The sequence below is a fragment of the Xenopus tropicalis genome, chromosome 6, assembly GCF_000004195.4.
Source record: "Xenopus tropicalis strain Nigerian chromosome 6, UCB_Xtro_10.0, whole genome shotgun sequence".
Lineage (NCBI taxonomy): Eukaryota > Metazoa > Chordata > Amphibia > Anura > Pipidae > Xenopus > Xenopus tropicalis.
The window spans coordinates 24,588,449-24,612,935 of record NC_030682.2 but is presented as its reverse complement, the minus strand read 5'-3'; the positions used below and the strand labels follow the sequence as shown (position 1 = coordinate 24,612,935).

Here is a 24,487-nt window from a genome sequence, read left to right as displayed (position 1 = left end):
TGAATACCCTTGTCAAGGGCCCACGACTCAGCTCCCTCGGCCCCCGTCAGGCCCTGCTCTCGTGCTCCAGGCCCCTGCTCTAGCTCCACTTCTTACTTAATCAGGTTGCAACGCCAGGTGAAACAATTAAAGATGGTCGTGCGTTCCACTGTGGACTATATGGCCATCTTTCATTTTATTTAAATCTTTACAAAGTTAGTGCTGGTGACTGTCTTGCGTGGAAGCAGGGCCCAACAGGATCTTTTCCCAGTATCCCAGTGGGCCAGTTCAACCCTGCGATATATGTGCAACTTAGGCACAAATCGGCAATCAACATATTCTTATTTTAAAGGAGGACAAAACCATTCCATAGACCCCCTGCATTAGCCCCCTTCTCCACACCACCTGTTACTATCAATTGTGTCCCCATCTCTGTTCCTGGTAAAAAGATGGAGAGTTGCGCAGTGGGGTTGGCAGGCACCATCTTTGGAAGCTCTTTGGATGCTCCTCTGTCAGACTGCCAACATGGAGACTGCAGGAAAATGCACAGTTTAAGTCGATCCCAGAAACAGCTTCGGTTGCACATGCTCCAGCTGGCAGCTCTGACAGAGGATCCAAAGTGTCAACTCCATTGCACAACCTTGCATTTTATATCAGGTAAACACTCAGGGTACTGTTTCAAACAAACATGATGTTTGCCAAAAAAAAAAAAATGTAATTACTGGGTCATTACCATCTATACCCTGATGGAAGAAAAGCTGAGCTGAATCAGACGGGTAGAAATAAATCCTACAACTGAGAAAGAAACTGTACTCATACAAAGAATGCTTAAAGTAGCAGTGATTTATGGTCAGATGTGATGGTGCATAGAGATATTAGAGGTCCTTGACTCTGATCCAGTGGGTGCTTATCACTGTGTCTGATTAGTAAATGATCCCATTGGAGAAATTGTGATGTATATAGCTGCTGCTGAAAGGATGCTTATTGTGTCAGACTAGGTGATGTTTGCCGTCCATGCACTTGCTGCCTATGCCAGAGAACTCATTTAGCTTTCCTGCTACATTCATTACTCATTGATCTTGTCCTCTCCATCTGAAAGAAAGTCCTTACACTGCACATGACCTTCTCTCAACTTTACCAGCTGGTCATTAACAGCCAAAAATGTCTTTAAGATTCAGCATTATCACCGTCTGGGATTTGGATAATGTAAAACACACATAAATGACATTAGAGAAAAAAAAAAATAAGACAAAATCAAAATGTTCCTCCTACTTTGTCACATTATCCCTGCTGATGGAACACTTCCAGATGGCTCCTGTCACTGCTGCTAATAGTTCCTTATTCTCAAACTGGCCAAGGAGCATTGCAAGAGGTTGAAGGCCTCCATATTGCCTGACTAAATCCCGGGTTTCTTCATCTTCAGCGCACTGCATATCGTAAATAAAGAGGAATTTGAGCAACATTTCTCATCACACACAAAACATACATTTTCCACCAGCTCAAGAAAACATCATCATCTTCGGTTAGAGAACAAACGGCACAAGTAATAAGATTCGCAGGCTTGGGTAATGTGAATTGCCTTATGAGCAGGGGACTGGTGATTATGGCTTGCTTGTGGCTGCTGTATTACTGCCAACACATCCCAGAGCATGTTATCCATTTCATAATGCATGGCCATTCAATATGACATCAATTACAAAAAAACACTACTGCCACTTGAATTATTTTTGTCTCGTTTTGGAGACTTATACAGAAGGGGATGACTTATACAGAAAAGAATGCTGGCAGCAGAGTTAGTCATAAAAACTGATGTCATAAACAATGCCCGGGCAGTAACAAAAATGAATGGTAACCGCTAAAAAAGCCAGGGCTATAAAACAAACAGAAAAAGCCGGGGCGTTTGTAAAGCACACAGAAGTATGCTGAAAACTATGTTGTAGATTCTGAAAAGAATTGGCCTGTGCAGCTTTGTCGTCACTTAAACCGCAACATTTGTCGGCTGCAGAAGCACATAAAAACCATGATGTGCGGACGTTGTTACGTCAATTTTGCAAGAAGAGAATAATTAATGGGTGTTGTGTACATTTGTAATTTTTAGCAGAAGCAAAATGGCAATATGTACAACAGAAAAACACACGGCAGATGGTGGAAAATAGGCTGCAAATATGCTTAAATGATCAGAAACGTACCGTTAAATAACTAGGTTAAAATGCATAAAACTCTCCAAAAGGCTGTATGATGTGGGAGAGTGGCAGCCCTCTAGCCCCCAACACTTTTAGCCTGCGTGCCCACCTATAGTGCAGAGAGAATATCAATGGAAGCAGACAATCTAACCTTACCTTAAAAATAGCACTAGCGCAGTGCATCTGCAGCTCCGGGTTTTCACTTTTAAGGTTTTTTACTAAATCCTCAATCATCTTTTCCGTTTTGATTGCGAGTCTGTAACTCGGCTGCAAATCACAAAAACATTAAAACAGATGAATAAAGAGGGGGGCCCTAGTGCTGTTATCAACTGGTGCTCAGCTTATGGGACTTGACACCCATGGACCGCTATCAAGAACATAGTCTTTAGGAGGGGATTCTCATTTTAGAAAGAGCTTCTCTATCTATCCTGTATATTAAAATAAACCAATTTTGAATAGGTTTCTAACTTTTTGAAAACATTTTTCACATATATTACTTTAAAAATTGCAAGCGCTGTGTCAAAGTAAGGGTTACTGCACAATGTCATATGCCTCAATATTATAATGTGCATGGGCCGACGCATTTTGCTACCTCAATGACTTTCCTTTCAGAGGTGGCGGCAATATTAGCAAGGTCCCTAGAAAGGTAGTGGATGTACCTTTTTAAATAATTTATTTAAATAAATTAGAAACAAAAAACGTGTATTAAAATGCAGAACACATAGAAAAACATTTTATAAAAGGTAAAACAATCATCTTTAAAACACATTGTTCATATTGTTTTCTCTAAGGCAATGCTACTTATTTCTTGCTCCTCCTTCTGTAAGTTGATATTCCAATGTAAGCGTTGGCACTCACACAAACCTGTGAGGGGTGCCGTGTATTACAAGAACAGTGTGACCAGGTGTTTGGTGAAGCACATTGGCTATGATTATGTACCCCAGAAGCACGAAATGCATAATGCTACCCGCATGCATTATCTTGTAATAAAGTCTACAATTCATTTACAATGTCTGTTTGTCCGTATTTGTGATTTTCTTCTCATACTTTTAATACTGATCATTTCCTCAAATGTATGGGCTCTATTCACTCAGGTTCGATGCTTCAGCTTTTAGGTAGTGCTACATAGCTTTTTTTCCAAAGGAGCTTTTTTTTTTTTTTTAAATAACCAAATGGCTTTAAATAAGCCATTAAGAAACACATATTAATATAACATCCAAGGCAACGCGGTGTTTTATTAAAGGGTAACTATTGCAAAAATGAGAAAATTCATATAAGCTTTATCATACTAAAATATAATCAGCTATAAATTAGGACCCATTTTTTAAATATTCAGGTAACCATTTCCCTCTCAGCTTCTGTTTCTCTTCATGCAGGAATCTGATTTGGATTAATAGTTGGGTCTAATATAGCTTTTGGGGGTGATCGTTTTGCCACCCACTCTTTTAAGATCACCAGAAATCCCCCCAAAAGATACATTAGACCTAACTGTCAATCAAAAGAGTATGAACATGAGACAGAAACTGAGAGGGGGGCAGCTGATTATTTCAGAAACCATTAAGAATCTTTAAATGATTATTTTTAGAATTTGTTTTATTTCAGTGTAATAAAGCTGATAATAAATGTTCATTTTCTTTTTTACATTTGAACTGGGGAATCCTAAAAGATTTGGAGAAGTTCAGATCTGAGCACATTATTCAGTTCACCTTAATAGTGCAGTATAAGGGCCTACCTTGAGTCACTGTATAATTATATTTACACACGGGGAGGATGTAAAGCTTGCCTTTAGCAGCTAAATCTGAATAGTGCAGCTGAATGAATGCTAACATTTAACCCTACACCACAGAGAGCAAGAGTTGAGTTCCAAAAAGCACATGGAGGGAGAATTTACCGGAGCCAAACTGCACACAGATGTAGGAACCTGACCTACTGAGGGACATTAAAATTAGACACAATATTTTAGAATCATGCGAAAAGCAGAGCCACAATTAGCTGAATGAAAGTAGCAGTATCCTTATTATATTTGGTTCTGGGTGTGAGCAGAAAAATTCCCCGGCGCTGCCTGAATCCTAATTTCTGAGGAGAGGGGAAGGCTGATATGAAAGTGAACTTTACTAACATTTTAACATCTGTATCCCAGAGAGACTTGTTTAGCAGATGGAGAATTCTCCAATTTCTTCTGTTAATTAAAGTCCGATCACAAAAGATTAAGTGGAAACAAATAATTATTTGATGGAAATTTTAATATGTGCAAAATGACACCGCCCCCTCTATCTCTCGTGTGTGTTTATATTCCCTTGCCTTTGGTACAGATCTGTGGAAAAAGATTTCTATTTCATTAAACCATACAAATCAGTTACACTCTAGATAACTGATGAATATTCATCTCCTGAGTTTGTTAAAAAAAAAATATTCTTTAAATGCCCAGTAAGGATAAGAATAAGAGTTGGTCTGAATTTCCACATAATGTAATTTGTTTGATAATTCCATGTCAGTCAAAATGATTCATTAGTAATTTGTTTTGGAGTAAGATCGGAGTATGCATATGATTGCTATATGGAGACATTACCAATTCATGTCTAACGGTATATTGTATTGTGCTTCCAATGCCTAAGTCTTTCCATATTCTAATTTGAAGTAGTCGGCCAATTTATCACTGTCCCAAAAAAAAAAGTAATAAAATGATATCAGGTAGTTGGCATTTACATGTTTTTTTCCAATTTAAACAAAAATGGATATAGCAGCTACAACTCTGCTTAACTCTGATCCTTGTCCCTCACTCTCAGAGGTTTTACATAATGACAGACAAGTAACTATTCTAGCTTTCATACTCTTCGGTACACACAATTAAATACTGTACATGTATGCTATTTTTTAATTCAAAAAAATCATTTCTTTCTACTTTTTCAAGTTATCAGTCATGAAAGGACCTTTGTTTTGTTTGTTCCCTAACTACCTATTCCTTAAGTCATCCATGATCAAAAAAATTGCATTCATTTGTCCAATGCTTTAAAGTCGCCACCTTTCAAATGTCGGTCAATGACCCTGGCAGCCAAAATTCTGTTGCTATGTGAGCCTACAATTTTATTATTGTTGTTGTTACTTTTTATTTCTTTTCTTTCTATTCAGCCCCTCTCTAATTCATATTCCAGTCTTTCATTCAAGCTTCTGCCTGGTTGCTAAAGCAAACAAGACTGTAGTAATTCCAAACAGAAGATTTGGTGAACAAAAGGCTTCATAAAAACCAATTGTAAACTGTTTTAGAATATTAAATGTCTACAACATTTAAAGGTGAACAACCCCTTTAACCAACTGGCACATACCCATGGCTATGTAAAATGGCTTACACACCTGTAAGTATGGGCATCAGGGAGGAGACTAGCCAAGAAGGGAATGTGCAGCCCCAGATCTTACCTGTCATTGGAATATAGTTCCTCAGGGCTGGTACCATAGTCAGTCACACCAAGCACAATAAACTGTGTGGCTTTAGTCTTAATAAACAATTTCTATATAGGAGATTAATTATTGCAGTATTTTAATACCTGGGAATTCATGGCTTAGTTTTAAAGAAAGACTATTCAAATATTCTCTGTGAGATGGGACTCAACATCATTTGTTAAAAAAATAATCATTTTATATGGAAAACTAAAAGTAATTAGGCAATAATAAAAATGCTGTGGCCTCAGCTAGGAATTGGCACTGACGCACATCCCTAAAAGTAAATTATCATACCATGTACACAACTGTAGCAGCTGCACAATATAAATGATGCTGTAGAATGGACTGGTTGTGTGTTCCTCTATTCTAGGATCCTGGGTTACACGCTAATGACTCTAATGTGCACCCACTATCTATACTAACAGAGTCATATAACATATGTGGACGCTGGAATCCAGGGTATTTTTTTGAAAGGCAACTTTGGATTGCTCACAGGCATGTTCCTTCTATTCAATTATATGAAGATGATAAACTACGGAAGCAAAGTGGACTCTTTGCAATAGGGCTCAGTCTGCCTAAGAAGGCTGCCAGCACTTTGTATTTAAATCAGTGTTGAAAAGAACATATTTCAGGATCCATGCCACGTAGTTGATTGCTACTGCTATTATAACTACTACTAAACTGTTTATGTTTACCTTTGGCCAAAGTCAGTTTCGTACCTTGGTTCAGGTTTAAATATACAACAACCCCCCTCAAAACAAAAATGTTAAAAAAATCTATTGCCCCTCTATGGATTTAATAAAAAACAAAGTTGTAAAGTATACAATATGACTCTTTTTGCTCAAACATTTACCTCTATGTTTATATTGTGAGAGTTACCAAAGGAGTATCTATTCATAGTGGGAGATGTGAGCTGCAGGAATGATGTTGCTAAACAGAAAATAGGTGTTGTCTGGTTACAGAATCTTGTACTAGGTCCTGGAAGCTGGAGTGTTTTGGAAGGAATTGGGTGGGCCAGAAACTCTAATCCAGTGGTCGAGCTCACATATTTATAAAGCAGACTTTCCACGAGAAGGATGTCCCATGGAAAGGTATTGAATTGTAGGGAGAAAATGTGCAAGGTCTCTCTGACAGAATGCAGAGCAGCAAGGCTACCTGTCTGTGTAAGGGACTCCCCCCAAGTGCTATGGGTTCTGTCTGCCACTGCAAGAAGCAGTTGAGCATCCAAGAAATTAAGAATAAAGCCAGGAGGCTGAGCAATCCCCCCAAGGAATTGGTAAGCACTGCAAGTACAGGGGTCATCCCATGCACTTGTGTTTTTTACTAGTAGTCCACAAGGAACCCAGTGTAGTGAGGGAACTCATCAAATGTGTGAAGGTAGCACCCAGTGGGAAGTAGTTATCTTTATGATTTGTTTAAAAAAAAAATACATCTATCTATCTATTTTTTTTTTGGCTTTGTATAGAATACCTGCCCCTTACTGAATCTACATAACTATAAAATGAACTTTCCACAGTAGTGTCCCAGATACACACCTCTGATGCACATTCTTGCAGAGTGCCTACAACTGGTATTAACATATTGGAATGGGAGGATTTGAGTAGTCGGGCCAACAGAGGAATGCCCCCAGCTTTGCGAATTGCTTCCTTATTCCGAGTGCTTTTGCTGCAGCTCCACAAAGCCAAAGCCCCACAGCGTGCCACCTCAATGTCCTTCTCCTGTTGAGCGCTGAGGTTAGATGAACCAATAGGCGCACAGTCCAGCAATCCAACCTGCAGACAGAGAAGTAAACATCTTAATATATGAATTGTCAGTTTATCAGGACTGAAGGCAACAATATAAGATCACAGCATTTAGAGCCTTCATTTGGGTGCGAAGGACTCCTAGAGAAATCATGATCCTTGTCCATGTCCCTGCAGTAATTTTTACTCCCACTGTGTTCAAATAGAAACGTTAGTGATGCTTGGGTTTTGCCAGTAATAATTTATAGTCATACAGAAGAACATCATAGCTGGCTGATCCCGTAAGTAACCCATAGCAACTAATAAGCAGTTTACTTTACTAACTTGTGAAGTTACAATAAATAAAGCAAACATTTGTTTGGTTGCTATAGGTAATTGGATGATGTTAAACTTTGACTATGCATCTCCATAACTATTATAAGGGTCATTTATAATTCCCTAGGCAAAGTGCAAGCGTACTGAAGGGCACAAGGCCATGCCTCTTAGTGCTCATTCAGGCAGCACATCTGCTAAGGAGAATGGCTGCACTGTGCACCTTGTGTCAGATAAAAAAATATTCAGCAAGGTGCACAGTTCAGTGTCGAGGGAGCAGACAAAGTCGGACTGAGTTACCCAGGATCCAATGGGTCCCCGACTCAGGGGCCCACAAAACTAAGTGTCCACCACTCGCAGCCGCCACAGCTCCCACTACACTAAGGACTGTCCTGGTAAGGTCATTGCCCTGTAGTTTCCTCTGCTTCTCTCTGACTTGCCCATAGGAATGACTTGATCGTTAGTGACTGGGGGACGCAGGGGTGGAACGCTTATGTGCTTTGCCCCCCTACAGCGGTGTAGACATGTATGTAGTTTAAGTAAAGCTGAGTAAATCTGCCCACAACCAGGATGACATAAGACAGCATATTTTCCCTTGTACATGACCAAAAAGTGGACAGAGATTTGCCATATAGCTATTGGGCAGGTTTGAGAGTCACTTTAGGAAAGTGACCATAGCTGTGGGATTAACCTTCTCCTGACAGGTTTTCATTGGCCCCAACTGTGATCAAACCACTGACCCAAAGACTAAACAATCAGATTATCAACATTTTTCACACTCTTTCTGTAAATTTGTGACTGAAACTACCAGCAAAGCAAATCTGCATAGAAATAAAAGATTCACAATCGTCTGCAAGGTTTTCATCTCCATTAAAAAAATGTTGAATTTGTTTCATTTTTTTTCACCTGGAAAATGACTTAATAAAGCTTTGTAATATGCCAGAAAGGGGGAGTTACTGTTCGTACTGGTTAGTGCTCTGCTCTAAATGATTAATTAATTCTGCTCATAAACTTTGCAGGTTATAAATTGACTTGCAATAAATTTGAGTATAATGAAATTACCAGTGAACCAGAAACTGCCAAAACACAACTTATTATTGGACATGGTTAATTATTATGATGGTAATGACAATTCACATCAGGCTCTCTATGTAAAGTACATTTAACAATTTATCTGTTTTGCAGAAAAAGGAACTTATATTTACAGCTATAGAACATATTTTTCTCTTTTTTTTTTTAGAAAAAAACTTTTCTACACCAAAGTGCCATTTCATATGTAAAAAACACTTGTCTGCAGTTCCCTTAACTAATACAGTGCTGATTGCATTAGTCTGCTCTCCTGGCCCTTATCTTGTGCGTCATTTACAGACCTGCGACTTACTTCACTAATACAGCACTGACTGTGTTAGCCCCCTTTCCACCTTGCACGTCATTCAGAGGCACAAGGAAACAGGTGCAGCCCCCAATGGGGCTCTGTCCTTACTGCCTGTTCTCATCAGGGCCCTGTTCTTGATCCGGCACTGCAGAGAGCAGCACAGACCTGGACGCAAATTCTCCGTAGTTGAGCACTAAGGGATGCACTCTTGAGCTCCTTGTTATTCTTGAACTTGCATCCAGGGGTTTGGTAAATACCCACTTATATCATTTACCCACAATGCAGTGTTATTAGCCTTTAAATCATAACTGCGGCCGTGCAAGTACTTTGCACACTCTGAAATAGTGCCCAATGTGTCAAGTGTAAAGAACATGTTTGGACACACGTGCCTTTAATGAATTGCATAAAGTGCAACATTTGTGTCCATTTTACCATGACTGCACTTGCAGCTGTGTTCGTATATGATCCTTTCGGTTTTTTGTTGGGAAATACATGTGGCAGCCAGGTTTAGAATATTTTAATGGTCCGACAAAGCCCACAAATACTGAATGTCATTTGAAATTATAGCTAGGGAAAATCTCAGGACAAACTGCTAACTGAAATAATAGCAAAGAGAAAAAATGAATCCCAAAATGAAACATCTTACTTACCAGTCTCCTGATACCACCGTGCTGTCTAACAGTGCGCCTAGCCCTCCTAAATTTTGCCACATTCGCAATTGTTTCAGCCGCTAGACATTTCAGATCTTTGTCTTGAGAGTCGAGTATTCCCACCATGGTTTGTAATCCTCCTAGGTCAGCGATAGCTGATCTAATTTGTGAGTTGTGGCTGATTTCCTTTAAAATCTTCAATGCCCCAATCTAATTAATATAAAGGAAAAATCATAAAAATATGTCACAGCACAATAATATGCCTATATGGTATTATTGTCTTAACAAATCTGATTTGTGTTATTACTGGAAATTTGCACGTAGCATGGCAATAATATGGCTGCACAACTCATGGGCCCCCACTAGCCCTTAAATAAATAGTACTTCAATTCTAGATAAAAAAGATAGACAGACAGATGCTGCAGATTGTAAAATGTACACTGCTGGTCTAAAGAACCATCATGCCGGTGCTGCAGAAGTACCATTTCCGTCTGTCACCAAGTTATAGGGCTTGAACGGTTAAGCTGTCAAATATTTATGGGATCCTACTTCCTCAGCATTCTTGTCTATAATGCATTCTCTGTTGCTGACCCTACCAACTAAATAGCATTTTAGAGATGCTGAATAAAAGGGCAAATAAGATGAAAAGATCAATTGCAAATCATCTCTATATCCTACATCATACTAAAAGTTTGTTTAGAGATGATCTCATTGACCTGTTCTGCCTATGTCAATAAGAAAAGAAGAGTGCAAAAAAGCTAACCCTGATGCACAGGGTGCAATTACGGTACATTTAGATATTGCCTGCTAAAAGTAACAGCCCTTCTGTAACTCCCTCTCCCCTCCCTTACTGAGGGACATCTGCAGCCTGACACTGATTTGGACTTGAAAGAATGGAATATTCAATACCAGGCACTATATACTGTATCTGTATAAGATTTTGCTGTACACTTACCTTACACTTTATTTCTTCAGTGTTAAGAAGGTTAATGAGAATATCTAGACCCCCGACATCTCTTATAGCCAGCTGACATGTTTCTTGTGCCAGATTAAAGTCTCTGATAGAACACAGTGCTATAACCGTGGCTGTCTGGTTACCACCCTATGATATAACAAACACATTATAGTAAAGGGAAAGCTGAAAATACAACAACAACTGTAAACAAATGTTTTAGTGCTGTAATCCCTTGATTTCAATGAGAAAATGATCTCACTGCTATACCTATGATAATTACAATTGAAATAAGAAGAAGTGGGATATTCCATATTTATTACTGTGAGAAGTTTCACTCCAAAATTCACAGAAGGTATGCTGTTAGGGTAAATAATGATGTTTTATATCTGTAATTTATATACCTATATACCAGTTGCTACTGCAGAAAAGGACAAGTAAAACCAAGAAACATGGGGTGTGATGCCGCTTTGCGTTTGTTATTTGCAACATGGCCCTCTTTAATATATAACCCTCCCATCCTTAGGCTTTACAACTACACTGATAATACACCTATACATTACACATGCAGAGCAGACCTTATATTGTTTAAACCCTAAATATTTAGGATGGTGTTAAAAGAAAAGGATTTACTGTCTTATCCATGACCGTAACAAGATGGTAACCCCAAAGAATATTAAGGGCTTGCAGAATATATAAATGAATCTGCCAATGAATGAATTATTTTCTCTTCGGTAGACCAGCATGTAATAAAAAGGTTCCCTAGGTTTTTATATCGACTTTTTATTTTATGTTTTCCTTTGTGCTTGTGTAATTGAATTATCAGTGGGTTAATTTATATTTATTTTAGTTGTGCTAATATTTACCACCAAGGTGTTACCATACATTTGCAGATTCTGCCTTGCACAAACACTCCAGTGTTCTCTGGCTTTTGGTCAAAGTTTATCTTACACCCCCTTCCAAAGCCCTGTTGTAGGACTAAGAGAGAGGACAGCATAGAGTATAAACCCTTTACAAGAAGCCAGAATGGGGAGGTGGCCAGCACTAAAGGGCCCTGGCCTGATGATATGAGTGCAGTCTGATGCTACTGGGACAAAGCCAGACTAATGACTAAACTGTGCATAATTTAGGTATGGGTTATGTTATCCAGACATGGGGTTTTCAATAAGGACTAATTATATCTTAGTTGGGATTAAAATGGAGTCTATGGGAGATGGCCTTGCTGTAATTCACAGTTATCTGGATAAAAAGTTTCTGGATAACATATCCTATACCTGTACATGGAATATCTGTGAGCTAATAAACTAATAGTACCAATGAATTCCCGACAGATACACCCTCACTACCTGTTTATTCGTTTTAGCTTACCATAGATATGACATCTAAGCCAGAGAGTCAGAGTCAGAGAGCAGGGCTTGCCCTACTGCACTGCCTATTAGCAGGAAGAATTCCTATAAGCCAAAAAAGCAATGCAAAGAGTAAATTGTGCCCTTGACACCATGCAGTGGACACGTAAGTCAGACTACAGGAAGAAATTATGGGTCTCAGATTATAGTATTGTTATAACTGTATGTATCAAATGGGAAAGTCAGAGGCTTGAAGCAGAACAATGACTCAATAAATTCATTTGAAATCAAGCTAAAAGTGGGGGAGAGGAAAATGATTACCAGTTAATGAATGCAATGGGGTTGCAAGGTCACAGAGTAGGGAGAAAGGCAGGAATGAGAGAGCCGACAGGAATCCTGAGCTACACCCACTGATAGATCCAGAGGGGAAAGGGGATAGCAATTAAAGTCGTAACTGGAAACCCAAGAGGAAATACTCTGCCACTGAGGAATGTTTTTAGCATCAGCATCAAAAGTAAATTAAAAGGTTGAGGAGGAAGGAAGGCTGAGCAGGTAGTGGCTAAAGCACAAAAAATGCATAGGAAAAAATGAATTACTAGAAAGCATTGACCAACAAACACAGTCAGTATAGGAGCCATTATCTAGAAACCTGTTATCCAGAAAGCTCCAAATTACAGGAAGGCCATCTCCCATAAACTCCATTTTAATCAAATAATTTACATTTTTAAAAATAAATCCCCTTTTTTCTGTAATAATAAAACAGTACCTTGTACTTGATCCCAACTAAGATATAATTACCCCTTATTGGGGGCAGAACAGCCCTATTGGATTTATTTAATGGTTAAATGATTCCCTTTTCTCTGTAATAATAAAACAGTAACTGTACTTGATCCCAACTAAGATATAATTACCCCTTATTGGGGGCAGAACAGCCCTATTGGGTTTATTTCATGGTTAAATGATTCCCTTTTCTCTGTAATAATAAAACAGTACCTGTACTTGATCCTAACTAAGATATAATTTATCCTTATTGGGGGCAGAACAGCCCTATTGGGTTTATTTAATGGTTAAATGATTCCCTTTTCTCTGTAATAATAAAACAGTACTTGTACTTGATCCCAACTAAGATATAATTTATCCTTATTGGTAGCAAAACAATCCTACAGGGTTTATTTAACGTTTAGAATATTTTAGAAGACTTTGAATGGTCTGTATCATCCCAAGATCGGCTTTTATCTATCCTAATATTGCCTATTTTGTGACTATACTTAGGGGAACTTGTTTCTAGGCATCTTTTGTTACACTTACAGGTTCTATAAAGAAGTCTGAACTCCGAAAAAGAATGTTTAGTGCACTCTAATAAAAGTAACTTAAAGTATATAATAGTCAAGCCGCTGGGGGAATGACCCAATTAAATACACCTAGACTTATATGAATCCAGTCATACATGCAGGGCGTGGTTTAGACTACTTAGTCCAATTGATTGCTTTCATTCAGTTATAGTTCAACACGACTGCAGGCATCTACACTCAGTGCCCGTACATGGATATACAGGTATGGGATTCGTTATCCGGAAATCTGCTATCCAGAAAGCTCCAAATTACGGGAAGGCCATCTTCCATAGATGCCATTATAAGCAAATAATTCAGATTTTAAAAATAATTTTCTTTTTCTCTGTAATAATAAAACAGTACCTTGTACTTGATCCAAACAAAGATAATTAATTAGAGGCAAAATATCCGATTGGGTTTATATAATGTTCAAATTATTTTTTAGCGGAGTCAAGGTATTGAGATCCAAATGATTGAAAAATCCCTAATTTGAAAAAAACCCCCAGGTCCTGAGCATTCTGTTGTAGTTTTTTTACGACTGGGCTAAAGTGCATTGGGCTAAAGTGTTAAGTGATTGCCCATACTTCTATCTATGCCTTGCCGCTCCCCGTGCTGAGGGTCTGGGGCTGGTGCACCTGGAACACCATGTCCATTTGGTGAGTGTTTCTACATTTATTTATTTACTTTTTGGTTAACAGTTTGGGAAAGGCCCTTTTCTGTTTCAGCAAGATAATAACCCCATGCACAAAGTGAAGTCCATACAAAATGGGTATGCTGATAGGAGTTAAAGAACCTGATTGGCCTGTACAAGCCCTGACCTGTACAAGTAAATTACACTGTGGGTGCTGCCCCTGCTTTTTAATGTCTGATCCAGTGGAGGAACTGTGAAACAGATCAGCAAAGAAAAAAAATCTGGGGGTTTACTTTTCCTTTAATCTTGCAAAACACATTTTTTTCTTTTGCATTTTAAACTTGGATCAATTGGAATGTTGGGTGCCAATCAGGCCTGATTGACCCACATCAGTGCCCATCATATGTATCAAATTCCACCAATAATGTACATCCAATGGAACAACCTTCCCAAGAGTAGAGGGTAAAGGCTGTTTTGGCAGCAAAGAGAGGACAAACTTTCTATTAATTGGTTTTGTAGAGAGATGTTGGACAGGCAGGTATCCTCGCACTTGGCCATATAGTGTATTTACTGATTGTCCCATCATATATTAGATATAAAAGACGCAAGCAATCTAAAATATATAAACGTTCCAATAGATTTGTCTTCTGCTGCAAATAGCTTATATAGCTTAAAATTCTGTTTTGACTGAAACCACAATAAAATGGTTACATGTGTTCCAAGCTGAGCTCTACATCGAAGACACTACTGCAACTGCTTACAGAAATCCATGTCTCTACGGACGGCTTACTGTACTGTTTTGCACGGCACACATGTACTAAACATGGAAATAGTTTGATCCCTATTAAATTCACACAGTATGAACAATAATTTGTTTGAAATTTGAGCAGTGAAAAGCCCAGCAAACTGCCAGCTGATTACAATTTGTCTTTTAACATGCAAAGTAATAATTCTGCCTTATGCTATGTTTGCAGTTTTGTTTTTTCAGGCACTAAGAAATATAACGGGAAGTGGTAAAATATATGGAGCAAAAATAGAAAAGATGGCATGAAGGCCATGAAAATCAGTTGTTAAATGTATTTGACACACATAATATAGCATTCTGTCACATGACTGATTGAAACTTGCGTATTATAATAAAGTACCCCTTGCTGTAAAATATGAGGATATTAGAAGTCAACCTAAAGTTCCATGCCCTGTATTAAAACTCTCTGCCTTTGGGCTTGTGCTTTTATATGGTCATGGAACTCCTTGTTGACTTATATATGTATGTATGTATGTATGTATGTATATCTTTATTTATAAAGCGCTACTTATGTACGCAGCGCTGTACAGTAGAATATATTAATACAAACAGGGTGTTAAAGATAATGGATAAATACAAAGTACAACAATAAATACAGATAAATACAAGGTACAGTTGCAATAAGAGTCAGAAACAAGATGAACGAGGTCCCTGCCCCGTAGAGCTTACAATCTATATGGGAGGGGTAACTAACAGACACAAATGGGCAAATATAAGTGCTGTAGGTCACAGTGGGTGACACTACAATATAAGTGCCAGTTCCCAGATCAGGTGCTGGGTGAGTGCTCCAAAAGGGAGTCTTTAAGTTTAGATTTAAAAAGACTGAGGGAGGATTCTCTCCGGAGGAAATCGGGGAGGGCATTCCAAATGTAAGGGGCAGCAAGGCAGAAAGGTTTAAGGCGGGAAACAGCAGTAGGAGTGGGGGGCGCAACCAAACGATTGCTCTGCGAGGAACGAAGGAGTCGGCCTGGAATGTACGGAGACACAAGGGAAGAGATGTAGTGAGGAGCAGAGGAATGGAGGGCTTTGAAGGTTAAGAGAAGGAGTTTGTACACTATTCTTTTTTTAATAGGAAGCCACAATAAGGCCTTTATCAGGAAAAGGGCCTGAACTCTCCTGGATGAGAGGAGGAGAATTCTGGCAGCAGTGTTTAATATAGACTGTAGGGGGGAAAGATGGGAGTTAGGGAGGCCGGTTAGCAGCCGGTTACAGTAGTCAAGTCGGGATAGGATGAGCGCGTGCATGAGCAGCCTAGCTGTTACAGTAGAAAGAAAGGGACGGATTTTGGCAATATTGCATAAGAAAAAGTGACAGGTTTTGACAGTGGTGTTAGTATGGTCAGAGAAGGAGAGACTGGAGTCAAAGATCACCCCCAAGCAACGCATGGAATTGACAGGGTTGATGAGGGTGCCTTCAATAGAGATAGAAAAGGGGGGAGTAGGACCAGGCTTAGGTACCCCTATTGTGTTTAACAATAGGGGTACATTATTCACTATATAAAGCCTTCCCTCCTTAGAGCCCTGCTCGTTTCAGTTCTTTTTCTTCCAGGTCTACTACAGCGGCTTTAAGACACAAACTGTTTTTGGGGTTCTGCTTTATGAGTTGATCAACAATAAATGAGTCTGAGTTATTAAAATTTGAGCTTGTGTTTTTTCGAACCTGAACCTCGAATCATCAACCGAAAAGATCACGAAGACTCGAAAGAAAAAATTTGGCTAATATTGGTAAGCTTCTGCAAAAGTCAATAAGTACACTGAATTTAAAAAATGAGTGTAATTATGTGATTTTCGCAGTGATCCGTTTTATTCCAGCTAGTAAAATCATTCAACTTTCATTTCGTTTCATTTAGGATATAAATAAGGATATAAATAATGTGTCCAAGGAGGAGAATCCTGTATACCCCAAGCAGAGATACCTATAAATACACATCAAAAAAGGTAAGATACTTTCCTGTGGGTACCTGTACTGTGTATGAGGTGCAAGGGTAGTTAATTTGTAAATGACAAATATTGCATTTATGATTATTTTAGCAAGTAGAATTGGAAAAATACTGTTAATTTTGAACTTTTTTTCCCCCTCTATTAAACCTCGCTGTAATTTTTGCAGGCCATGAGAGCAAAATACTTTCTTCTGCACACACTATTTAAAAACGGTGGGCACAGAGTGGTGTCTGGGCACAAGAAAATCCTAAATTAACTTGTATAGAAAAACTTCTACGCAATCCACAAGCAAAAACGTTGGAGGAAACATTGGTTATTATGACCCCCTGACTGATGTATTTGTTATTTATCTTGAGGTATCATTTGCATGACCGTGCCGCAACGACTTGTCCTCTGAAATGTATGACCACAAAGCTGGGAAACACAGTTAGGAAAAAACGGCCTTGTCAATGGCTACTAGAAAATAAGATAGTTTCTGAAAAATGTATTTTTAACTCCATATATCACAAGAACTTGTTTTTTGGATACAAGCGAGCCAAATCTTTTTGTTAGCTTGGGCAAAGTTACACCACTTAGTCTTCCACATATAACGAGAAACATATGCACTCTGATATAGCAGTTCATCAATACGGCTTGCTTGATGGCTTGTGGTATGGCACTATCTCTTTCCAACCATACACACGTTTTTTACGTATATTCATTTCCACATTCATAAATTACCAAATGCCTCAGTGAGTTCTTTACACAAGCACGGGTAACGGCTGCTATTTAAAGAAAGTTGTGATATAACATGAGGACAGGTTCTGTTACAATAGATTAACAAAGGAGAAGCAGATCCTACACAGCATACTAGGGGAAAGGACCCCAATTACACCATCATTAAGTGGGGCAAAATGAGGGGGGAAGTGGGGCAAAATGAGGAGCAGGCGGAGGGGGCTATAGAAGAGCTACATGCCCCTTCTGTCTACCCCTAATTCCGGCCCTGGACAATTCTTACCTTGTATAACACCACTAACTTCACAGCAATACGTCAGGCACCTTTCTAAAGGGGTTTTTAAGAACATCTTTACCAGTGGGTGAAAGTGAAAGTTCCCTCTCATTAAATATGTTTCGGGTATGTGACGTATTACTTTCCCAGTGATAGGAAAAAAAACCAAAGAATTATACACCTCAAAAACCAGAAGGATTGTGCGTTTTGCTTTTTGCACTGCATCAATGATAATTTCCACAAAAACCTCACTTCCCTGTGGTTTTCCAGGCCAAGCACAAGAAACTGGGGCACTTAGCACTTAGCAATCTAAGCATTCTACTTTTACTACTTTCGGCGCCATTTTTGAAAGTTAATTATCTTTGAAGTTAAAAATCCTTATTTGTCACTGCCTGCATGATGAGCCTGATTTTAAAAATTGCAATATGTCCCCTTTAAGGCAATTTGCTATCACCATACAGGATATATTTGCTTTGGAGTCAGCTAACCTGCCAATATGGTTCTGGAGTGTGGGAGGACAGTATACAAAAGGCATGTAGATAGTGCTAGGTTCTTGAGTTCAGTTTAGCCACAGCGCTGACACCAGCGAGTGCCTGTTTAGCAGCCCCACACAACTATAACACTGTAGCCGAGGGGCCGTTTACTCCAGGCATGGGCAAACAACAAGAACCATTCTGCGGCAGCCATATGCACTTCTGGTTCACAGAGGCACAGCTGCCAACAATGCCTGGTTTAGTTTAACAAATGCCCCAGAAGCATTTATAAATGTTATATTGTATTCTGAAAATGTTTTACCCTTCTTGATAGTTGCATTGCATTATTACAGTATCTAATTACAAAGCACACACATGTTCACAAAATTAAAGAGATGGATGGAATTAGCTAAATACACGCCATTCTTTATAGACTTTTCCATCAACATAATGCATAATTTCATTACAAGTCAAGACCATTCTCCACAAAACTTTTGATTTATGTAATCATCTAAAGCTAAATGCATTAAATCCTAATTACAAAATACCTACGCAAGCCACTCATTTGGACTAATAGGTTGTGTAGCGAGGCAGAATGTAGCCTTTCGCGTACATTAGAGGAAATGGGTCAATTAGAAGCCCCCTGGGCAAATAATACTCCCCTTTAATAAAATGTTTGATCTCCTACACAAGAGAAATATTTGTTTGACTTTAATTATAACATGAACATTTTTGCCTACATTCCCCAAGATCCTAGATTTCAAACACAAACTTTATTTTTATTACAGTAGTACAGGAGAAGAAAAAGGTTATGTTAGGCACCCCCTGTGATTGTAATCACTTACCTGATACCACAGGACGGTGCTCCTGGTAGCAGAAAAATGCTCCGGCCCTGGGTTCTCTTCAGTGAGCACCACAGAGTGATCTTCCTCTTCCTTATTCAATGCGGACACATAAGCTGAAGAGTACCCTGGGTCTGGGTTGTTTTCCGCTAACAGAAGCACTGGGCGGAGTATCAAGTAAGTACATACAATCACTTGGGGGCCTAACATTTGGCACCCCCCAGTGATTAACTCTTTCCTTCTTTTTTGTAAGATTTTATTTTGCATTTTAACTATTAACAACGCAAAGGGGAAACAGCCCCCTTGAGTAGAGAAGGAAAGAGAACCAGGTGAGCTGGGGGGAAGGTATCAAAGTTAGGAACATTACATGGGGACTGTTACATCATCAACTAGGCATTTGTTTCTGGTGTCAGGAGCACTGTTAGGGTGATACATTTGCCTCCAACCACTGTCCCCAGATGGCCTTGAACTAGGTAATTTCTGTTTGAGTAAGGAATCCTTTATAAGCTTCCAATCTAACTGGAAGTTATGTATTGCCCCATATAGGGGTTCATTTGGACCAGACAGGTTGTTTATTTTAAGAGCCATCCAAGAAGACTCCACCGCTGTTCTTCTAGGGGGCATTGTTCTATAGGTAGGGATAGAGATACCCCTGTAAGGTAACTTAGAGAGGCACTCTAGGAAACCTGCAATGGTGGCTTCTAACATGAGTGGTCTGTTGTCTAGATGCAAGACTAGCCATCAATTGTGCGTAGACCAACTGGCTGGCGAGAAAGTACCTCTGGAATAATGTCTAAAGTGACAGTCTGGGTCGCTCACCTGACCATACAAAGTCAGTTATGACAGAAGGCCTTAAAAAAGGTTTGTGGGGTCTTTCCTTCTTCTTTAATGAGGTTATAAATGAGCTACTATATCTCAATTTTCTCAATAATTTCTCTTTTATTCCCTAACAATTATTTAGTATTAAACTTGTTTGGCCGAACAAGTTGCAAAACTGCAATAAAGTCAATGGATGTTTTTTCCCAGTGTCATTTCCTGTACTGACATTTTTCCTAGCTACTTTGTCAGCACAAAATACATTGGAGTTTATGGACATTTTATGGCTGTGGTATTTTTTCCATGCAGAATACATTGGAGTTTATGGATGCTTTTTCACAGCAACCAAAATATGTTGGGGTTTATGTATGAAATTTTCTTGGTGGTTTTGGGAAAATATTTGCCAAAGCAGAATTTCGCCATGAATCTATACCTGCCAAAAAATGATTTTGCTCAACACTATTTAGTATCTGAAACAAAATATTGCAGTTTTTTTACCTTTAAATATTTAACCAACTTCTGAATCTGCCAATATTCTGATGGCAAATCAGTGTTGCCCTCTTGGCGTCTCTCTGGCTGCTCTTCATCTTCTTCACTCTCTGTTGAACTTTCACTAAATTCATCCGATTTTGCACCAGGAGTTTTACTTGAAAAGAAAACAAATGAACAAAAGATATATTTCTCTAATTATAAGCATTTAAACAAATTAACAGCATAAATAGAACAATGTATTTCGCACCCTTCAATGCCATGATATTTTATGGTGTAAATTTTTTTTATTGTTCAAATAATGTATGCATGTACCAAAAAATTTTTGTTTCTAGTTATTAATAGCTACAACAATATTACCATGCCTTTTGGAATCTATCAATTTTCATTAAAATAATTGATACGAGAACAATCTTTGAAAAATAAGAAATTAGGGGATACCTGTCCAACCTTAAACCTTCTTAAACCTGCTCCTAATTTCACCACTAACTAACTAGCACAGCAACTCATACAAATAATAAATACAAAGTATGCAAATAAATGTGTCCTTTGTGCATTGTGTACCTATTATAATGTAGAATCAGAGAAAATTATCCAGAATTGCTTGGGACCTGGGTTTTTTGGTAAGAGTTCTTAGGATCTCCGTACATTGTCTACTAAAAATCATTTAAACATTACCTAAACCCAATAGGATTGTTTTGCCCCCAATAAGGGGTAATTATATCAAGTACAGGTACTGTTTTATTATTACAGAGAAAAGGGAATCATTTAACCATTAAATAAACCCAATAGGGCTGTTCTGCCCCCAATAAGGGGTAATTATATCTTAGTTGGGATCAAGTACAGGTACTGTTTTATTATTACAGAGAAAAGGGAATCATTTAACCATTAAATAAACCCAGTAGGGCTCTTCTGCCCCCAATAAGGGGTAATTATATCTTAGTTGGGATCAAGTACAGATACTGTTTTATTATTACAGAGAAAAGGGAATCATTTAACCATTAAATAAACCCAGTAGGGCTCTTCTGCCCCCAATAAGGGGTAATTATATCTTAGTTGGGATCAAGTACAGATACTGTTTTATTATTACAGAGAAAAGGGAATCATTTAACCATTAAATAAACCCAATAGGACTGTTCTGCCCCCAATAAGGGGTAATTATATCTTAGTTGGGATCAAGTACAAGGTACTGTTTCATTATTACAGAGAAAAAGGCAATCATTTTTTTTTTAAAACTGAATTGTTTGATGAAAATAGAGTCAATGGGAGATGGCCTTCCCGTAATTCAGAGCCTTTTGGATAAAATGTTTCCAGAAAACAGATCCTAGCAGTCTAGTAAACAGTTAATGGCTGCAAATCTGACCTTTGTAAAGGTGCCCACATGTAGGAAGACATTAACGAACAGCTTGGCTTCTTCTGAGAAAAGTCAGCAGTCCACTGTCCCATGTGAAAACCCCAAACAATCTCTCCTTTACCCTATAATTGGACAATCAGGGTTCCAGCAGATATTGATATGGCTGGGCAGACAATCTTATGGGCCAAGGATGCAGGAGCAGAACAATTGGCTCAGCCCAACTGAGCCCACCACTTGGATAGTAAAACATTTTGCAGCTTTTTTTTACACAAAAGAAAATGTTGTGTAATGGCAGCTTAATGTACAGGATCAGCTATGATAAGCTACCATTACACAGCTAAACCTGTGGGCAGGTCACCAAACATTGGATCTTTGCCTCATTTTTCTATCTAAGTGGTGTGTCAAATTGAGCTGAGCCAAATTGTTCTGCCCCTGGGGGCCTGCCTGCTGCAGCCTGTGGGCCATGGAATTGCCAAGGACTAAAAAAGCCTTTGTTCTGGACTTGATGAAGTATCATGTACCCGAAGAGAACTGTTTTTTGGAGCAAAATGCATTGAGAAATAAAACATTACAAAGGCAATAACCATTCACGCACGTAGAACAAAATGCACCCGTAAAGCAAATAAACCCACAGAAATTAAAGCAGCTGGGCAGGTCTGGCTTTCTTAGAAATGCACTTTATTGTAATTATTTCATCAAATCCAATCAATTTTTAATATGTTGGCTATAAAATGACAAAACATCTTTTGTAACTAATATGCTCTGAATTGAACACTGTGAACTGCCGCTCTGGAAAAATCACTATTACTGGGTTGCGAAACGTGACTGGAAGAATCAAATGTTTACATGAGAAATGAGGTAAAAAAAAATAATGATGTGAATGCCGACTAGTGAAAACGTGCCATCCTGTGTGTCACATCTGCTTTAACTTACATTTAAATCAGGTTTAGAGTTGAAATCGGCATGAATCTTTGCAAGATGTCTAAAAAAATAGACAACAGTGTATTTTTTTTAATCTTCTGAATCATAAAAAAACTCCCAATTTTCATTACGGAGAACAAAATACTCCTGTAAAAGAACTAAACAAAGGCCAGATTGTAGCTCATTATCTGTTCAATATAAGAACATCTGTTTTTGTTTCACATCAATGTTAATCTATCAGCAATAATCAGGCCTATTTATTTTTGTCTAGTACCTTTAGCCCCTAACAAGGCTTTAAATATAGGAAAACATTGCTGTACCAGGATGGGACCCAATATGTGGAAACCCATTATCCATAGAGATCTGACAATAGTCGATCTACCATAGACTCCATTAAAATCAAATAATTATCATTTGTAAAAATGATTTCCTTTTTTTCTGTAATAATAAAACAGTACCTTGTACTTGATCCCAACTAATAATTAATAATACATGGAAGCAAAACAAACCTATTGGGTTTAATTCATGTTTAAATGATTTGTAGTAGACTTAAGGTATGGAGGTCCAAATTACAGAAAGATCCCTTTCTGGAAAACACCAGGTCCCAAGCATTCTGGATAATAGGTCCCATACCTGTAAACTCATTAGATAAAATAATAATTGAACTACAGGTATAGGAACCATTATCCAGAATGCTCGGGACCCCTTGTCTTTCTGTAATTTGGATCTCCATACCTTAAGTTTGCTAAAAAATCAATAAAACATTAATTAAACCCAATAGGATTGTTTTGCCCCCAATAAGGATTATTTATATCTTAGTTGGGATCAATTACAAGGTTCTGTTTTATTACTACAAAGAAAAAGGAAATCAGTTTTTAAAATTCTGAATTATTTGATTAAAATGGAGTCTATGGGGCTTTCCGTAATTCGGATCTTTCCAGATAACGGGGCTTTCGGAAAGGGGTCTGATACCTGTACAAATCTCTTCCTAGTTGATCTTCTTGCAGGGCTTTCAGGGGTATCTTGAAGACATAAAGCCCTAAATGGCCTTCCTACTGAGCCCCCCTACCACTGCTCAATGCCCACACAGGGGTAACTTTTGCTTTAATAACTACTAATAACTTTTGCTTTAATAACTACTGACTCTCAGGCAACGTGTTGCTCACTGCACCATTTGATGTTTCTCCCAGTGGACCAAATGTGCTGCCAAACAGATCATCCTGCAGGCTGGCAAGACTGGTGGCCAATTAAAGCATGGAGGGCTGACTGGCAGACATACGCACTGCTGAACTTACGTGGTGGTTGGTAGAATGGCCACATTAAGTATTTAGGATTTGATCTAGCCAGCAAATGCATTGAGTATCCCATTAATGTATTCACCAGTTGATGCCAATATCTACTAAATGCTCCTTGTTTATTTATTCACTGGGTATATACTGTACCGCTAACCCTATTTTCAGTGCTCCTAGGCTGTGCAATACAAATCCTAACAATATTCTGAACTCAGAAGTCCCCAACATTTCATATCCATTAGCCACATTAAAATGTAAAAAATATTGTGGTGTTGTATGAAGTTCCTGGGGGACAATATAATAAGTGCTATGATGTACTGGACCCATAAGTACTACTAACATGTAGCAGACTCTGATTGGCTGTATGTGTTTGTGTATTCCAGCATAAAAATTTGCACATGATAAAAAAGTGATGGGAGCAACAAAGTGAGCTGAAGAGCAGTATGCTTCTCCTGAGCCACTGGTTAGCGATCAGCAGGCCAAACTGTAGCTAATATATCACTGTGCAGGCGTGCTTAACAGGAAAGAAGGGAAACTGTACGAATAAACTTAAAATATTATATATACACAGTAATTTATATTGGACTCAGTACCATGGAGAGCGGTATGAGGTATATTTGCATAGCTC

General features: G+C 38.5%; 1 protein-coding gene across 2 annotated transcripts in view; it reads right to left on the bottom strand.

Annotated features, from left to right (window-relative positions):
• armc4 (armadillo repeat containing 4) overlaps positions 1-24,487 on the bottom strand; it is a 77,821-nt gene that overhangs the window by 33,815 nt on the left and 19,519 nt on the right. For both annotated transcript variants that reach the window (XM_012964903.3, NM_001079026.1), the window contains 6 exon segments: positions 20,302-20,449; positions 10,635-10,781; positions 9,680-9,889; positions 7,136-7,372; positions 2,319-2,429; positions 1,252-1,406 (listed from right to left, as the gene is read on the bottom strand). In XM_012964903.3, the coding sequence (XP_012820357.1) occupies positions 1,252-1,406; positions 2,319-2,429; positions 7,136-7,372; positions 9,680-9,889; positions 10,635-10,781; positions 20,302-20,449 (1,008 nt within the window).